Below are 18,290 nucleotides of genomic sequence, written 5' to 3'. Positions count from 1 at the left end.
TACTTATATGCATGTAATTACACAAAATTAATTCACTGCAATTGTCTTTAGGGTGGGCGCTGTAGTGATGGAAATGATTGGCTTAGAACTCTGCAGAGATATATATTTCAGTTTTTCTCTGACACTAGCTGGGTTTACATGGAGCCTAATATTCTGATTAAAATCGGTTTAAAAGCCCAAGCAGAATGAAAATGCTCCATATAAACACCTCAGTCAGAATAAACAGGCCCAAACCGATTGAAATTTCAATCGGTTGCAGAGGGTTAGTTTAAACCTTTTCATAAACCGATCAAAATAAAAATTGTACCATGTAAACGATGAAACTGATTATCTTCTGGCTGCGTTCTTTCTGCGCATGCCCACCGTCTTGACGTAAATGCGTGGTGACGTACGTTTCTCTCCACTTCCAAAAAAATGGCGGCTTCCAAGCAGAACTAGACCACAGCGGAGAGTTTGTTTTTAATCCAAACTCTGAAAGAATTAAACATTATTGGATGCCTAGACAGTAGGAAAATAAGAAATAATGACCTATACAAACAAGTCCACGAAAAAATGAACGAAGCCGGGATAGGCCGAAGCGTTGAACAAATTAATCATCACTTTTGCGTATGTCACACAGCTGTTCCGATTAAATGCGTCGGCGCATGCCAACACCAGACCGTATTAGATCACATCCCATGTAAACAGTTGACCCGAAATCTTCAATCGGAATGATTTCAATCAGAATTAAAAAAAGTGTGCATGTAACCGCCGCTATTGTTAAACTGCATTATAATTGATGTCATTGTAAAATCATGACTTTAATGCTTTAATATCTCAACAATAACAGTGATAGTGATTATAATGGTAAAAATCTGGAATTGTCGGCATTTCTATACAGCTTTGGGTTAAATTCCACACACTTCAGCACTTGGTTTTCGCCACGTCCATTTCCGGTTTTTAATCCGATTACAAATACAAATAATTTTTTGGTTGAACAAATACAGATACAAATGAAAATAGTGGCCTTTCCCTCCACCCCTAATACATAGACAGACAGACAGACATGTATGCACACATGCACATATACACACACACCACACACATACACACATATTGCACGCAGACACTCACGCACACATACACGTGCACACACACACACACACACACACACACCCTGAGGGGATCATCAGCTGTATCCTGATATTGAGAAACAAGCTGACATTGGCTCAGTAGGTTCTGCTGAATTTCTGGTTCTTTCATTGAACATGTAGTGCCCTTAACTAACAGACTGAAAATTTATATGTACGGAACACTGCCTGGAGTAACCCTAGGCCACAAAAACTGGAATGTGATTTGAAAGTGTGTTGTGACTGAATGCACTGCAAATAACATTGAGAGGTTTTGTATTGCATTTATTTTGTGAGAACAGGGAGCAGCTGTTTATTCACTCTGCCTGTGACAGAACTCTGACAGATTGTTTGTGTGTGTATGTGTGTGTGTGTTTGTATTTGTATGTTTGTGTGCGTGTGTGTCTGGGTGTATGTGTGTGTGTGTGCATGCGTATGTGTGTGTGTGTGTGCACGTGTGTATGTGTGCGTGTGTGCATGTGTGCGTGTGTGTGTGTATATGTGATGTGTGTGTGTATGTGTGTGATGTGATGTGTGTGTGTGTGTGTGTGTGTGTGTGTGTGTGTGTGTGTGTGTGTGTGTATGTGTGTGATGTGTGTGTGTATGTGTGTGTGTGTGTGTGTGTGTGTGTGTGTGTGTGTGTGTGTGTGTGTGTGTGATGTGTGTGTGTGTGTGTGTGTGTGTGTGTGTGTGTATATGTGATGTGTGTGTGTATGTGTGTGATGTGATGTGTGTGTGTGTGTGTGTGTGTGTGTGTGTATATGTGATGTGTGTGTGTATGTGTGTGATGTGATGTGTGTGTGTGTGTGTGTGTGTGTGTGTGTGCGTGTGTGTGTGTATATGTGATGTGTGTGTGTATGTGTGTGATGTGATGTGTGTGTGTATGTGTGCGTGTGTGCATGTGTGCGTGTGTGTGTGTATATGTGATGTGTGTGTGTGTGTGTGTGTATATGTGATGTGTGTGTGCGTGTGTGTGTGTATATGTGATGTGTGTGTGTGTGTGTGTGTGTGTATATGTGATGTGTGTGTGCGTGTGTGTGTGTATATGTGATGTGTGTGTGTGTGTGTGTGTGTATATGTGATGTGTGTGTGCGTGTGTGTGTGTATATGTGATGTGTGTGTGTGTGTGTGTGTGTATATGTGATGTGTGTGTGCGTGTGTGTGTGTATATGTGATGTGTGTGTGTGTGTGTGTGTGTGTGTGTGTGTGTGTGTGTGTGTGTGTGTGATGTGTGTGTGTGTGTGTGTGTGTATATGTGATGTGTGTGTGCGTGTGTGTGTGTATATGTGATGTGTGTGTGTGTGTGTGTGTGTATATGTGATGTGTGTGTGCGTGTGTGTGTGTATATGTGATGTGTGTGTGTGTGTGTGTGTGTGTGTGTGTGTGTATGTGTGTGTGTGTGTGTGTGTGTGTGTGTGTGTGTGTGTGTGTGTGTGTGTGTGTGATGTGTGTGTGTGTATGTGATGTGTGTGTGTGTGTGTGTGTGTGTGTGTGTGTGTGTGTGTGATGTGTGTGTGATGTGTGTGTGATGTGTATGTGTGCGTGTATGTGTGTGTGTGTGTGTGTGTGTGTGTGTGTGTGTGTGTGTGTGTGTGATGTGTGTGTGTGTGTGTGTGTGTGTGTGTGTGATGTGTGTGTGATGTGTGTGTGATGTGTATGTGTGCGTGTATGTGTGTGTGTGTGTGTGTGTGTGTGTGTGTGTGTGTGTGTGTGTGTGTGTGTGTGTGTGATGTGTGTACTTTGCAGCTCGCTCTGGGAAATGTTATCAGTGCCCTGGGAGACCAGAGTAAGAAAAGCAGCCATGTGCCCTACAGAGACTCCAAACTGACCCGCCTACTGCAGGACTCACTGGGGGGAAACAGGTACAACACACACACACACACACACACACACACACACACATACTTACATACACACACACACACACACACATACTTACACAGCACATACACACACACACACACATACTTACACAGCACATACACACACACACACACACATACTTACACACACACACATACACACACACACACACACACACACACACACACACACACACAAATACTTACACAGCACATACACACACACATACACACACACACACACACACACTTACACAGCACATACACACACACACACACACACAAATACTTACACAGCACATACACACACACACACACATACTTACACAGCACATACACACACACACACACATACTTACACAGAACATACACACACACATACTTACACAGCACATACACACACAGACACACATACACATATACACACAACATAAGAATATAAGCAGAGAGTATACCAATATTAACAACCAATAAACATCCGCGCAGTGTTTAATGGCTGTCTGAGGGGGTTTGGGTCGTACAGAGTGATGTGCTTGGACAGAGCTGGGTGGAGGTGGGTGAAGATGTGGTGGATGTGCCTTTCCCTCTCCAGCCGCACGCTGATGATCGCCTGCGTCAGCCCCTCGGATCGGGACTTCATGGAGACGCTGAACACGCTGAAGTACGCCAACCGCGCGCGCAACATCAAGAACAAGGTGGTGGTGAACCAGGACAAGACCAGCCAGCAGATCAGCGCCCTGCGCGCCGAGATCGCCCAGCTGCAGCTGGAGCTCACCGAGTACAGAGCGGTGAGGGAGTGTGTGTGCGCGTGTGCGCGTGTGCGCGTGTGTGTGTGTGTGTGTGTGCGTGTGCTTGTGTGTGTGTGCATGTGTGTATATGTGTGTGTGTATATGTGTGTCTGTGTGTGTATGTGTATCTGTGTGTGTGTGTGCATGTGTGTGTGTGTATATGTGTGTCTGTGTGTGTGTGTATATATGTGTCTGTGCGTGTGTGTGTGTCTATATGTGTGCCTGTGCATGTGTGTGTATGCGTGTGAGTGTGTGTGTGTGTGTGTGTGTGTGTGTGTGCGTGTGTATGAACGTGTGTGTGTGAGTATGTTTGTGTGTGTGTGTGTGTGTGTGTGTGCGCAAATAAAAATATAAGAATAATACATTTATTAAAAAATGCATTTTTTCATAGATCATTGTATATAGTCTTTTGTCCTGAAATATGTGACTGGCGTTGGTTTGTAGCTAAGGCTATAAACACATGTGCAGTGTATAATATCAGTGTTTATTTGTTCCTGTTCCTAACGAATCAGTGAATAACTGTCTCTGTGTGAAGGGGAAGCGTGTGACGGGAGAGGATGGGTCCGGCGGCTTCAGCGATCTGTACCAGGAGAACTCGCTGCTGCAGCGCGAGAACGACGCGCTCCGTATGCGCGTGAAGGCCCTGCAGCAGACCATCGACGCCCTCAACAGCCGCGTCGCCCAGATTCTCTCCAACCAGGCCAGCGCAATGCTGATCCAATCTGGTGGGGGCCCCCTGCTGCCGGACCTCCAGAGCGCACTAAAAAAAACATATTCCCCTTGAGGTTTTCCTGGAGATCTGCCATCCTGTAGGTTTTCATTAAAACCCTCATTTGGCACACCTGATTCTACTAATCAAGGCAAGCTATAGCTGTTGAATGAAGTGTGTTTTATTAGGGTTGGAATGAAAACCTGCAGGATGGTAGAGTTCCAGGAAAAAGGTTGGGAACCACTGCCTGAAGGGAAAGATGTCTGCAGTGTGCTTTATTTATGCAGTTCTTTATGTATTGTGGATACTGGAGCCATTTCTTTGTCTCATATTAGCACAAACACTCTTTCCCCAGGTGATGGAAATGAAGAAATGGTGACTCTCGTCCAAAACTATATCATAGAGATCGAAGAGATGAGGTGAGAATGTTGTGTGTTATGTGTTGATATTCTTGTGTGAAATTGCCTTTAGGACATGTGTGATTGCAACATAGTTATGACCGAATAAACACATTTGGAAAATGTTCCCACACACTGTTTCTCGAGGGAAACTTTTCCACAGTGAATAAAAAGACAGGAAAATCCAGTTGAGTCCATTTGAAGACAACACGGGAAAATGACTGTTCTGAGCCCGTGAGAGGTGCTCCCAGCCTTCTCATTTACAGCGACTACCTGGCAAATCAGTGCACGGGATTGTGTAGCAAATCAAATACAGGACATGGTTCGATTGCCCAATATAGAGAGTTTGTTTTTCAGAGGTGGGAAATTGAGGATCCGAAAATGAAACTCCTATTTTGTTTCATTCACCTGGATTTGCAAATTAGCCCAATTCTTCAGCCAGGTGGTAGAACCGAGTGAATGGACTCATGGGTGGACTTTCTGACCCCTGGACATCCCTCCTGGGCTGTTTTAGTGGGAATCTGACCAGGATACCTGGGTTATCATCTCTAGTGTCTCTAAGAGAGTGAGCATGACCACAGTGAGTCAGGCCCTCGGTTCAACGTTCCGTCTGAAGGACGGAACATTCCGCAGAGCTGTACCTCCTTCACTGCGCTGGAGCTCTCATAACTGCTCGGTCCTGGTAGAACAGTGGCCCCCACTCAGGCCACTAACACAGTGGCCCCCACTCAGGCCACTAACACAGTGGCCCCCACTCAGGCCACTTACACAGTGGCCCCCACTCAGGCCACTTACATAGTGGCCCCCAGTCAAGCCACTAACACAGTGGCCCCCCACTCAGGCTGCTAACACAGTGGCCCCCACTCAGTCCACTAACACAGTGGCCCCCACTCAAGCCACTAACACAGTGGCCCCCACTCAGTCCACTAACACAGTGGCCCCCACTCAAGCCACTAACACAGTGGCCCCCACTCAGTCCACTTACACAGTGGCCCCCACTCAGGCCACTAACACAGTGGCCCCCACTCAGGCCACTAACTCAGTGGCCCCCACTCAGGCCACTAACACAGTGGCCCCCACTCAGGCCACTAACACAGTGACCCCCACTCAGGCCACTAACACAGTGACCCCCACTCAGGCCACTAACACAGTGGCCCCCACTCAGGCCACTAACACAGTGGCCCCCACTTAGGCCACTAACTCAGTGGCCCCCACTCAGGCCACTAACACAGTGGCCCCCACTCAAGCCACTAACACAGTGGCCCCCACTCAGGCCACTAACACAGTGGCCCCCACTCAAGCCACTAACACAGTGGTTCGCAGCCCTGTTCCTGGAGGCCTGTCATCCTGTAGGTTTTCAGCCCTAATGTGGCACACCTGATTGTACTAATTTCCTGCTCAATGAGATATTTAGCTGTTGAATGGGGTGTGCTTTGTTGGGGTTGGAGTGCAAACCTGCAGGACGGTAGATCTTCAGGAACAGGGTTGGCCAGCCCTGCTCTAGCTATTGAATGGGGTGTGCTTTGTTGGGGTTGGAGTGCAAACCTGCAGGACGGTAGATCTTCAGGAACAGGGTTGGCCAGCCCTGCTCTAGCTGTTGAATGGGGGTGTGCTTTGTTGAGGTTGGAGTGCAAACCTGCAGGACGGTAGATCTTCAGGAACAGGGTTGGCCAGCCCTGCTCTAGCTGTTGAATGGGGGTGTGCTTTGTTAGGGTTGGAGTGAAAGCCTACAGGATGGTAGATCTTCAGGAACAGGGTTGGCCAGCCCTGCTCTAGCTGTTGAATGGGGGTGTGCTTTGCTTAGGGTTGGAGTGAAAGTCCCTTCCAGCAGGAGCTTCATTGTCCAGGATATCTCCCATCCAAGTGTAGACCGAGCCCCAGCCTGCTCTGCTCTCTCCTCTAACCTCCATCCCTCCTCCTCTTCCCCTCTTCTCTCCTCCTCTGTTTCTCCCCCTGTTCCTCAGGTCCAAGCTGCTGGAGAGTGAGGCGATGAACGAGTCTCTGCGTCGCAGTGTGTCCCGTCTCTCCGCCCGCCCCCTGCACCCCTCCTCTCCGGTCTCCGTCGTCGGCATGGAAACTGAGACCGCGGACGTGGTACAGTGGGCCAAGCAGGACCTGGAGAGGATGAGGAAGAAGGAGAGAAAGCAGAGGAGGAAGAGGTCTGTGAACTCATAGATGAGTGCATCACTGTGACTGTGGCTCATGACCTCAGCCAGAAAAAGCCAATCAGAAATGTTACGAATACAGTGGCTAACTGTCCCGTAGGGTACTACAGACATGAATTATTGTTTGCTGGCTAATTTTAAATGAATTATTCTAATGTTCATAAATTAATACAGGTTAGTACAGCAATGTTCAATTCTTTATAGGGGCCCAATGCTTATATTTTCCACACACTATTTAAAAATAATATGAATAAGATATTTTCTAATCTTTAAAAAGTTTATATATTCTAATTTGTATGTGACTAAATAGTCTTTTTGATGCAGACTCCCCACTCAGGAACCCATTTTCCCACATTTAAATAAATGACATTAAACAATTATATAAATGACATAAACAAAGTCAATTTAAACTTTCAAATGAAAAGCAAAATAAGAAGAATGGCCAGGTTTATGGACCTGATGGTTGGACACTAACACGCCCCGCTCCCCTCTAATTGTGCCTCGCCCCCAGTCTGAACATGCCCCGCCTCCATCTGAACATGCCCTGCCCCCGTTTGATCAAGCCCCGCCCCTGTCTAAACATGCCCCGCCCTCATTCAATCAAGCCCCACCCCTGTCTGAACATGCCCCGCCCTGAATTGAACTTGCCCCTCCCCTGTCTGAACGTGCCTCGCCTTGTCCTCCGCAGCCCAGAGAAGGACAAGGGTCTGAAGAAGAGGCCGAAGCTGCAGAATGGAGGCGGCGTGTCGGACCACGATGACGCTGAAGAAGAGGAGGAGGAGGAGGAAGAGGAGGAGGGCGTGAGTATCTGAGTCCCACACACATATCAAAGGACCTAGAAACTGACTCCCCTGATCTCAGTCTAACAGCTCTGACCTTTATGGGAAATGAGATTTAATAAAAATATATTGGAATAAATATATGGTATTGAGTTATTATACTTGACAATATATGAATACATTTACAAATTATCGCTGCCTTCAGATATTACAGTATATTTATATTTAAAAATACATTGCAGTGAAATGTATTTATTGTCATGCCAGTGCTTGGCTGTATTCTCTATTCTGAGAAATATATGACAAGTATCACGCCATAGATTAATAATGATTATTAAACATTTTGCATGGCTTGCAAAATGTTTGCATGTGCCTGTGAGTGTATGTCTTTGGCATTAGAGTGGGTTATGTAATTTCCAGCATGAAGACCAGGAGGAGAGTGGCCTGGATGGGAATGAGGAAGAGGAAGACCAAGGGGAGGGAGGCTCTCACAGCGAAGAGGACTTGGAGGAGTCGGCGTCTGATTCTGAGGAGAAAGGTCTGTTTTCCATTGGTTTTCTTAGGCCCATGGCCTCACCTTAGCCTGACCTGGGTGACTTTATGCTACTGTGTGTGTGCGTGTGTGTGTGCGCGTGCGCGTGCGCGTTTTTGCGTGCACTTCTGTGTGAGTGTGTGCGTGCGCGTGTGTGGAGGTTTGTTGCCTGGAGACAGTGTTACGGACCTCTGCCCTGTCCCTCTCGGCTCTAGAGAACTTCCGGGCGGATCTGGCGGACCTGACCTGCGAGATCGAGGTCAAGCAGAAGCTGATCGACGAGCTGGAAAGCTGCCAGCGGCGGCTGACCATGCTGAAGCTGCAGTACGAGGAGAAGCTGATCCTGCTCCAGAACAAGATCCGCGACACGCAGCTGGAGAGGGACCGCGTGCTGAACAGCCTCAGTGAGTCAGGAGCATCATGGGAAGGGTCCTCTGCATGGCTTGACATTAACACCTGCCAAATGCGGGTAGAATTTGACAGTGGTGTCTGACTTGCTCACTCTTACTAGCCACCTTGACAGGTGACCTTTCGGTAGCATTTTCTGTGAGAAAAAAAATATTGTAGTTTACAAATAGCATCTGAAATATTTAAGTCAATTTATGGTGATACTACAACTCCCATGAGCCCTGGGTACACGCTGTGAGCTAATCCAATTGGCCATCTACTTCACCCCTTGCTCCCGCTTCCTCAGTGTGAGAAGGCAAACTAAGGCGGAATCGAACAACAGCCAAACACGCTGCTGCATATACCAATGTGTGTAGGCTGTACCTATACTCATTGCGGCCTCAAAGTGTTCGTTTAGTGACACTTCACGCGAGTGGAGAGTGATTCAGATTCTGCCGTTCTGATAGGAAAACATGGAAGTGACAACAATCACAGCACCAAACACAGAAATCGACAGTGGTTTGGGAAAGGTGCATAAACTTCGACCACAGACAGTTCTGAGACTTGGATAGACGGACGTCCGTGTAATTTCAAAGTTGCTTTAGTTATTTCAGTGCTGTAAAAGTGAAACAAAGAAAGTAGGCTTGTCGTAGTGTTCAGTTTAACCGGTGGCATACCGGTGCGTAAGCCGCAATTTGTGATTGTAATTTAAAAAAAGTAAAAATAAGAAGAATAAATAACAGGGCCTCAGCCGAGGAATTAAAAAGTTGTCCTGGTAATCTTCCTTTTCAAGTCTGAAGGAGCTCTCTCTCTCTGCAGTGTCCATGGAGAACTACACCGAGGAGAAGGCCAGTAAGATCAAGGCGGAGTATGAGAAGCGGCTGGGGGAGATGAACAGGGACCTGCTGAAGCTGCAGTCCGCTCAGAAAGAACATGGCCGCCTGCTGCAGAACCAGAGTCGCTACGAACGGCAGCTGAAGAAGCTACAGGCCGAGGTGTCCGAGATGAAGAAGGCCAAGGTACGCACTGCACGAAATGGATAATGATAAGTCAACTGAATTCTTCTTACGAAATACTTTTTTTTAAATGCCAGGCATACCTTTTCTTTGGAATATGTTTTCATTGCCTAACAACCTACTTATTTCCTCCTGAAGTTTCATTTCTATAATTCGGTCCTACGATTGAAATGTCAAGGTACACATAACCCTTGAATGCACAAGGGGAGCAGACCAGAGTTAAACACTTTTAAATGCTGCTTGTAAAAAGTAACTATAATTAAAAACAATACATATCAGAAAATCAACTGTTGTTCCAAATAAATATGATTTGAAATAAAATGAATGTACGTTTATCATGAAAGTATCTCAGTGGAAACTATGCAGATATTTTAAGGCAGTTAAACGTGTAAAAACTTCACCTTTATAATTTTAGTGTACATTCGCTTAATTATCATCCATTCAGAGGATGTTTAGAGTTCCACTTATTAGCCCTTTCTGTGGCATCCCCCTGTTTTACTCGCACCTGCGGCGTAACTTAAGGGTGACCCTTACAGCGCCTTGTTTAGCGCCCTCTGCAGCCATCCTTTGAGAACTGCTTCAGTAAAAATCCTGCTGTGCCAATGCACCGTGTGACAGAAGACGCTGTTTATGTGCCCTGTTCAGGTGGCACTGATGAAGCAGATGAAGGAGGAGCAGCAGAGGAGGCGTATGATTGAAGCCAAGAGGAACCGCGAGATCGCTCAGCTCAAGAAAGAACAGCGCCGACAAGAGGTTGGTGGGCTCCTCTCTGGCTAGAAACGAGCTCGCAGCTGAGAAACAGTCTGAGGATTAGAAACAGTCTGAGGATTAGCTAACACTGAGAAACAGTTTGAGGATTAGAATCAGTCTGAGGATTAGCTAACACTGAGAAACAGTTTGAGGATTAGAAACAGTCTGAGGATTAGCTGACACTGAGAAACAGTCTGAGGATTAGAAACAGTCTGAGGATTAGCTGACACTGAGAAACAGTTTGAGGATTAGAAACAGTTTGAGGATTAGAAACAGTCTGAGGATTAGCAGACACTGAAGACTTCAGATTTTAGTTTTCAGATTTAATTCAACTTTGATTAACTCTAAGAAATATTGTTTTTCTGCTGTTCTATTTCAGAAAGTTAACTAGAGTTCAATTAATGAATTAAAAATATGCCCCAGTAATAACTGAATTTCAGTTCATTTCCTGAACTGGCTTAATTGAAATGGACTCAACCTCAGCTCTAATCACTGCACAGCGTAACACGCTAAGCTTGTCGTCACGCACGAGCTTCCTAGCGCCCGGGTGAGCTGAGGTGTGGATTTGGCCGGGCCGTTCCCCTGTGTCCACAGCGCTGTTCAACGCGGGGTGTCTCTCAGTTCCAGATCCGGGCTCTGGAGTCTCAGAAGCGGCAGCAGGAGCTGGTGCTGCGGAGGAAGACCCAGGAGGTGACGGCCCTGCGCAGGCAGGCCAAGCCCATGTCCGACCGCGTTGCCGGCCGCGTGGGGCGGCGGCCTCAGCCCCTGGACTCGGGGGCGGAGCTGTCGGCCAGCACCACCTCCTCCGAGCCCGAGTCGGCCCGACCCGTCTCCGGCGTCGTGCAGCAGTGGAACAGCAAGCCCGGCGACTTCTCCGGCAGGAGCCCGAATGGCGTCAGCGGCTCTCGGGTCGGCTGGTCAGTGCGCTGCGCAGTTCCCCAGACACGCCCGTATCTCTGACCGGCCCAGTGCGTCATTTACGCGTAGGCATTTAGCAGACATACTGATCCAGAGGGGCTTTATGTTGTCCACAAAAAAGTGCATGTTGTGATGGATTAAGGTTGGGGTTTTGGGTTTTGGATTAGGGTTTAGGGGTTAGTTGGGGTTTAGGGGTGAAGCCTCTGGGGTTTTGCCACACTGTTGACCTTGCTTAATTGAAGAGCACTCATTCTTTCCTTGTTGACAAGAGTGAGCTGCTGTTGATCATTCATTTAAATGAAACACTAAACACTAACACTAGGCTGAATGCATTTGCAGTAAAACTTGAATATGTTGATTACACATTTAGCAGGCACTGTTTCCCTCAGTGACTTACAAATTTGCACACAAAACATTCAAGCAAAGGGCAGAGACAAAGTCAGGCGATGTGTCGTGAGTTTCCAGTGGCCTCTTCTGTCTCACCGGATTCCGGTGGCAACAGGAAGAAGTTCCCGAGGAATGGGGTGGGGGGCAGCTTCTCCAGGACGGCCAGGCGGAAGTGGCAGGCGCTGGAACGGCGGATCGCGGAGATCGTCTTTCAGAGGACCACCATCGCCAATGTGGAGGCCGACATGGAGCGGCTCATCAAGGTGTAGTAGCGTTCTCCTCTGTACCTGCCGCTCGCCAGATACTCTACACCTGCGTGCTGCCCTCTGTACCTGCCTCTGTGCAACAAGCCAGGGCCACAGACCCATAAAACTCGCCAGATACTCTACACCTGCGCGTTCTCCTCTGTACCTGCCTCTGTGTAACAAGCCAGGGCCACATACCCATAAAACTCGCCAGATACTCTATACCTGTGCGCTGCCCTCTGTACCTGCCTCTGTGTAACAAGCCAGGGCCACAGACCCATAAGACTCGCCAGATACTCTACACCTGCACGTTCTCCTCTGTACCTGCCTCTGTGTAACAAGCCAGGGCCACAGACCCATAAGACTCGCCAGATACTCTACACCTGCGTGCTGCCCTCTGTACCTGCCACTGTGTAACAAGCCAGGGCCACAGACCCATAAAACTTTATGAATTATGAGTTGAATATATATATTGAATAAATATACAACCTTATCATTGGTTTTACGTGTAGAGACATCCCATCCAGACGGAGTGGTCGTATGTTGTCTTGGACAATCCGTTTATGAAATATACGCTCATTTGTGATGCCTGGGTACCTTCCAAAATAGCTTTGCGTAATTCCACTCATGTTGTTTTTGGTGTTGTCATCCTTTGTAGTACAATCTGGCTTTATCGGCAGTTAATCGATCCAATAAGCTTTCTGAACAGGTTACAGCTGAGGTGGAAGCTAGCAAGGATAGTAGAAGACCAAATGATATAGTTAGAATAGTGCAGTTTAGAGGAGCCGGATGATGGATCTGGAGCTCCAGACACCATCAAAGCATGGGCAGGGGAGGAACTTGACTGAAGCAGTCCATGACCATGGAACCAGACTTCTCCGCTATAACCTCCATTATATCAAATTACCTCCATGAAGGCAACTATTGAAATCAATCCACATGTAAACTATGAGTCTCGGAAGTGGATAGTGAAAAGTGAGAGGAGGTGTGTGCGAAATACGTCCACAAACTTCCTTCTGAGCATATTTCAGTATGAGCTGGTGCATCCTCCTCTTTCCCTGCTACTGGCCAGCGGCTTTCCTCACCTGCCTCTCTACCCGGTGCAGAAACGCGAGGAGCTTTCGGCCCAGATGGTGGCGCTGTTGTGCAAACGGGAGAGCCTGATGGGCCGAGCGGTGGAGGAGGGACAGCGCCCTCTGCTGGCGCTGGACGAGGAGATGGAGGCGCTCCGCGCCAACGTGGACTACGTTAACGACAGCCTGTCCGAGTGCCAGGGGACCATCGTGCAGATCGAGGAGACCAAGGCAAGAGGCCTCCTGTAAAAGCAGAGCTTTGAATCTCAGGAGATGTTACCTGATATCTCTGCCAAAAATGAGCCATCGATACAGGAACTCTCGTTGCTGTTTATTTCCTGTAAAACACCTTCGAAAGAAAGAAAATTGTCCACTCTTTGGTCCTGAAATTACTTTAGACAATGCAACCAAAGTTTTTGTTTTTTGTCAGAGTTTTCAGCAAATTTTCTTAATTGCATTTTATTTAATTTGACATTTATTTAACTAGGTAGGTCAACTGAAACCCTCAACCCTCTTTTGCAGTGACGAGGTGGCCAGATTTAGGGAGCCAGTTTTTGTGGGAATTTGACCCAGACACTGAGGGTAACACCCATGACCTTTCAAAAACTGCACTGGGATCTTTAGAGATCACAGTGAGTCAGGACCTGGAATACAGCATTTGCTTTTGCTGCCATAGCTAAACAGTATGGAGGACTAAATGTGCCAAAATTAAATAAAAAATGAAATAAATAATTGAATAAATAAATGTGGAATAGATAAATAAATCATTAAATAAATTAATTCATGAATTAAATCATTAAATAAATTCATAAGTGTCATTATGAAATGAAAACAGCCATTCAGAAATACAAGATAAAATAATTAAATGGCCATGAGGTGAGAATTATTTAATTATTTAGAAATAAAATGAAGTATTTATTTAATGATTTATTTATTTAATAATTTATTTATTTATTTAATTCCACATCTATTTATTCAATTATTTATTTAATTTTGGCACATTTAGTCCTGCATAGAACAATACAGAGAACCTAAAAAACAAAAACCAGAAATGAAAGACGTTTTATTTTTCTCCTTCCTCATTTCCTCTATTATTGCATATTTGTCACACTGAATAGTTTCAGATCTTTAGATAAAATGTAATAGACAAATGGAAACTGAGTAAAGACAAAACATTTTTAAAATTATTTCATTTATTTAATGAAAAAAGTTATACAACACCCATATCATGCCTGTGAAAAAGTAATTGCCCCTTTAATTACTCAATTAACCTAATTTAATTGGTAATTAGATTCAGTTGATTGAACACAGCCTGGCTTGATTATTGCCAGCCCTGCTGAATCTGTCTGAACCTCACTCCTATTGAACCTTACTATCAGAGTGAAGTAGTCACCACAGTTTCTAGAAGCACACTGAGAATTTCAGTCTGGAAAGCACTGAAACTTTTTGCCTGACACTGTTCCCATTATGTCTGACGTAAGCAAATACAGCAGTGAGAACATGGTGGTGATGGTGTGATGGTGTGGGGATGCTTTGTTGACTCGGGACTTGCCATTATTGAAAGAACCATGAAGAAATCAGGAAGGGGCAAATACTTTTTCACTGCACTGTAGTAAGATGATATACATATATATATATATATATATATATATATATACATGATCCAGCTAACACAATCCTTCACAATATATACTGTCCATACAACCAAAATGAGATTGAGACTTGCAAAAACTCATTGACATCATGTTTAGCAGAAGGATGAGCTGCACTAGCGCAAGTAAAGAAACATACACAATAAGGTTGGCCGTGTTGCTAGAAAGCAAACTGCTATAAGATTATGGACTTTAAAATAAATATTTTGTTATGATATACAAGGTGCGGCTATTAAATAATGAGACTAATGCTGTAATTCAATTGTAATGAAGAAAACATTAAATTAAAATCCTACCTTTAAATTCCTTTCACCTTCAATATATTCCCCTTCTGCAACTACACACCGCTGCATTCTGGTCTTCCACTGATCAAAGCAGTGCAGTAGGTCTTCTTCCATTAGTTGTCTCAGAAGCTCTGTCTTTTCTTTTTCAATTCTGGAGCAGACTCAAAACGGGTTCCCTTGAGTGCAGACTTTGTTTTAGGGAAAAGAAAAAAGTCGAATGGTGCTAGATCAGGTGAATAGGGAGGGTGGTCAAGTACTGAATGAAAAATGAAACCATTTTCCCACAGCTGTGGGCTCTTTCTTCTGACCCTTTTAGAGCAACAGTGAACCAACGCTATTACAAACAAGTTCTAGAAACTTTGCGAGAAAGGGTCGGAAGGAAGCTGTGGGAAAATGGTTTCATCCTTCATCGGGACAACGTGCCAGCACACTCACTGAAGCAGTTTTTGGCCGAGAAACGCATCGCTGTACTTGACCCCACCCTCCCTTTCAGAATAACCAGTAAAAACAAAACCTGCACTTCAATTTTGTTTACAATCTACACATTGCAGATATTTGCCATGAATACGAGTGCGGAGAAAGAAGTGCATGTATCCGCAAATAACGTTGATTAAAAATGTGCAAAATCTTGTAATGCAAATGAAAATAAATGTAGGCTATAAGGCCTAGGCTACTCGCTAAAACTGCCTATTTGGGGAGAGCTGGCTATATATGATAGTATTCAGTAGCCTATCTTGTGGATTAATTGTATTGATACTCAAGGAAAATCAGGGGAACATTCTGCCACTGCTTAGTGATTAAAACTGATTTTTCTAATTCATTTAATCTCCCTAACACAATGCAAAGAAGCTGTGTGTCCCTTTCCAACCGATTAGTCCGATCGTTTGCATGCTTGTATGTGCACAGTACATTAAAGATACAACTATTTTGAGCTGAGAAATTAATTGGCTTGTACCTTTTTTCACCTACCTCCCACTGGATCTCAGGGTCCACCCACCTCCCAATTCCCAATTTAACCCCTGATAGTAATGGTATGGGATGATATACTAATGGTATAGTAATGGTATAATATGGTATAGCAATGGTATAGTATGGTATAGTGTTGGTTTTATAATGGTATAGTATGGTTTAGTAATGATCTTGTGATGATATAGTAATGGTCTTGTAATGGTATAGTATGGCATAGTAATGGTCTCATAATGGTATAGTATGGTATATCGTTGTGCCCTGCAGGAGGAGCTTGACTCAGTGGACACCTCAGTGATTATCAGCTCCTGCTCACTGTCTGAGGCTCGTCACCTCCTGGACCACTTCCTCAAGGCCTCAATTGAAAAGGTGAGCAGCCCGTCACTAACCCAACACTCTCACCTCCGATATCAGTATTTTTCTGGGCTGGCTGAACAGACATTCTCATCTGGGAAGAGGTGAAGGATGCATGGGTACTGCATTTGGGTACTGCATGGGTACTGCATTATATAAGTTTGTATATAATGCTCCATCTAGCACTTATTGTGCCTTGTATCATTGTCTTGATGTTGTAGCTTGTTGTAATGCCTCCTAGTTTGACTTTGCATAGGTTAAGTCAGTAATGTTCACTGTGTGAACTGGACTTACAGTAATGTGTTTATGGCTATGAATAACTGTACAAAATGAGTATTGTACCTTATTGGACCTGTGTATTGTAGTTGTTCCAATGACCTTTGGTATGCACTTGCTGTAGGTCACTTTGGATAAGTGTCTGCCAAATAAATGTAATATAATGTAATGCTTTTCTGTGATTTGTGAATAAAATGAGCACTCACAACCAAACCACTTAATTTCTCATGGTGCAAATGTTGGATAGTGACAGAAAGATATGGGCGTGTTTGCTGTAGACTGCGTAGGGTCTAGCTGCACTTATGACCAGTTATAGGTTTTCATTTCTGTTCAAATACTACTGATGTACTTTTACACAAGCCTCTTTGCCTGAGTAACACACCTGTGTGTCCTAAAGGAATTAGTGTGACTCACTGATGCCCCCTGTGGTGTGTTTAGGGACTGCAGGTGGCTCAGAAGGAGGCTCAGATCAGGCTGCTGGAAGGCCAGCTCAGGCAGTCGGACGTGATTGGCCTAACACATAACCATGTGATCCTGGACTCGCTGCAGGAGAAGGCAGCATGTATCCCAGAGCTGCAGACTCTCACCATCAATATGCAACCAGGTCCACGTCCTCTCTTTTAAATCCCCAGTCTTCTCCCTCCAGTCCGCAAAAGAAAGCGCATGTTCCTGCCCTCCTGATCCGACCCCTCCGCTCTGTGGTTTTATCATACTCTCTACGTCTTTATTCTCCAGTTGATCCTGCACCTTCTGTCTGTACATTGTCAAATACACAATTGAGAACAAGTGATTTCTTTACATCTACATTCATATGCACTTATTCATTTAGTGAATTACTTGTAAAGAGTACCATAGTATGTGCAAGAGGTATTTTGAGGGTACAATTCCATAAGTAGCTGAATGGATTTCAGTGTGTAGCTCTTAAATGTAGAAAAAGTATACATAGGGGTATTAAACCCAGGGTGAATGCTCAGAGTATGGTATTGGACAGGCGCAGCTTGGACAGGTGAGTTCAGATTGTGCGGTGGTAAAAAGGCAGTGACTTCTGGTACCGTGTGTCCCTCCCCTATGCACAGTGACACTGCTGCTTGTTTTGAGTGGATTATGTCTCCATCTAGAGGCAGACAGCATAATTTCACACAGTTATTGACTGCCAATGCAGAATGGTAGATCAAATATTACTAGTGATTTCTTACTGAGACATTTACAGTTTTCGGGGAGCATAAACTTTTGATACATGATGTTGTTATAATGAATATTATTCCTTTTGTGTCTAGACGACCATTTATAGTTCCACTGAAAATTATTCTAATAAAATAAACTTGTTTTTTGGAGACTTTGCTTGTGGAGCTGTAGTATGTTTTGTCATTGACTGGCCAAAATGCTAGTCCTCCTGGCCCCATGATTCTTTGCACAGCGGCATAATGGCTTTAGTGGGGCATGAACCTAAGAGCAGGCTTGATCTGTGTTTCCGCAGAGAATGGCTATGCCAGCACGGATGAGGAGGTGTCTGAATTCAGCCAGGTCATAGAGGACAGGTGAGGACAGAAATTAAAACACTTCCTGTGAAGCCTCCAGGAAGAGGGCTTATCCATGCTAACAGGTTGCTGAAATGTGTCTGAGATACAGTGAAAGTGTAA

At 45.1% G+C, this 18,290-nt stretch overlaps 1 protein-coding gene across 5 annotated transcripts in view; it reads left to right on the top strand.

The window, feature by feature from the left end:
* The window catches only part of LOC118208123 (kinesin-like protein KIF21B), an 89,086-nt gene that overhangs the window by 31,668 nt on the left and 39,128 nt on the right, over nt 1-18,290 (top strand). For all 5 annotated transcript variants that reach the window (XM_035382469.1, XM_035382468.1, XM_035382470.1 and 2 more), the window contains exons 7-22: nt 2,856-2,971; nt 3,564-3,759; nt 4,295-4,484; nt 4,824-4,887; nt 6,831-7,025; nt 7,720-7,831; nt 8,231-8,348; nt 8,558-8,746; nt 9,549-9,748; nt 10,391-10,498; nt 11,117-11,412; nt 11,916-12,063; nt 13,152-13,349; nt 16,288-16,389; nt 17,089-17,254; nt 18,128-18,188. In XM_035382469.1, coding sequence (XP_035238360.1) covers nt 2,856-2,971; nt 3,564-3,759; nt 4,295-4,484; nt 4,824-4,887; nt 6,831-7,025; nt 7,720-7,831; nt 8,231-8,348; nt 8,558-8,746; nt 9,549-9,748; nt 10,391-10,498; nt 11,117-11,412; nt 11,916-12,063; nt 13,152-13,349; nt 16,288-16,389; nt 17,089-17,254; nt 18,128-18,188 — 2,459 coding nt within the window. The remainder of the gene's footprint in view (nt 1-2,855; nt 2,972-3,563; nt 3,760-4,294; nt 4,485-4,823; nt 4,888-6,830; nt 7,026-7,719; nt 7,832-8,230; nt 8,349-8,557; nt 8,747-9,548; nt 9,749-10,390; nt 10,499-11,116; nt 11,413-11,915; nt 12,064-13,151; nt 13,350-16,287; nt 16,390-17,088; nt 17,255-18,127; nt 18,189-18,290) is intronic.

This window comes from Anguilla anguilla, chromosome 11, assembly GCF_013347855.1.
Source record: "Anguilla anguilla isolate fAngAng1 chromosome 11, fAngAng1.pri, whole genome shotgun sequence".
Classification (NCBI taxonomy): domain Eukaryota; kingdom Metazoa; phylum Chordata; class Actinopteri; order Anguilliformes; family Anguillidae; genus Anguilla; species Anguilla anguilla.
Note: the sequence above shows the minus strand (reverse complement) of the source record. Positions and strands in the feature narration are given on the sequence as shown.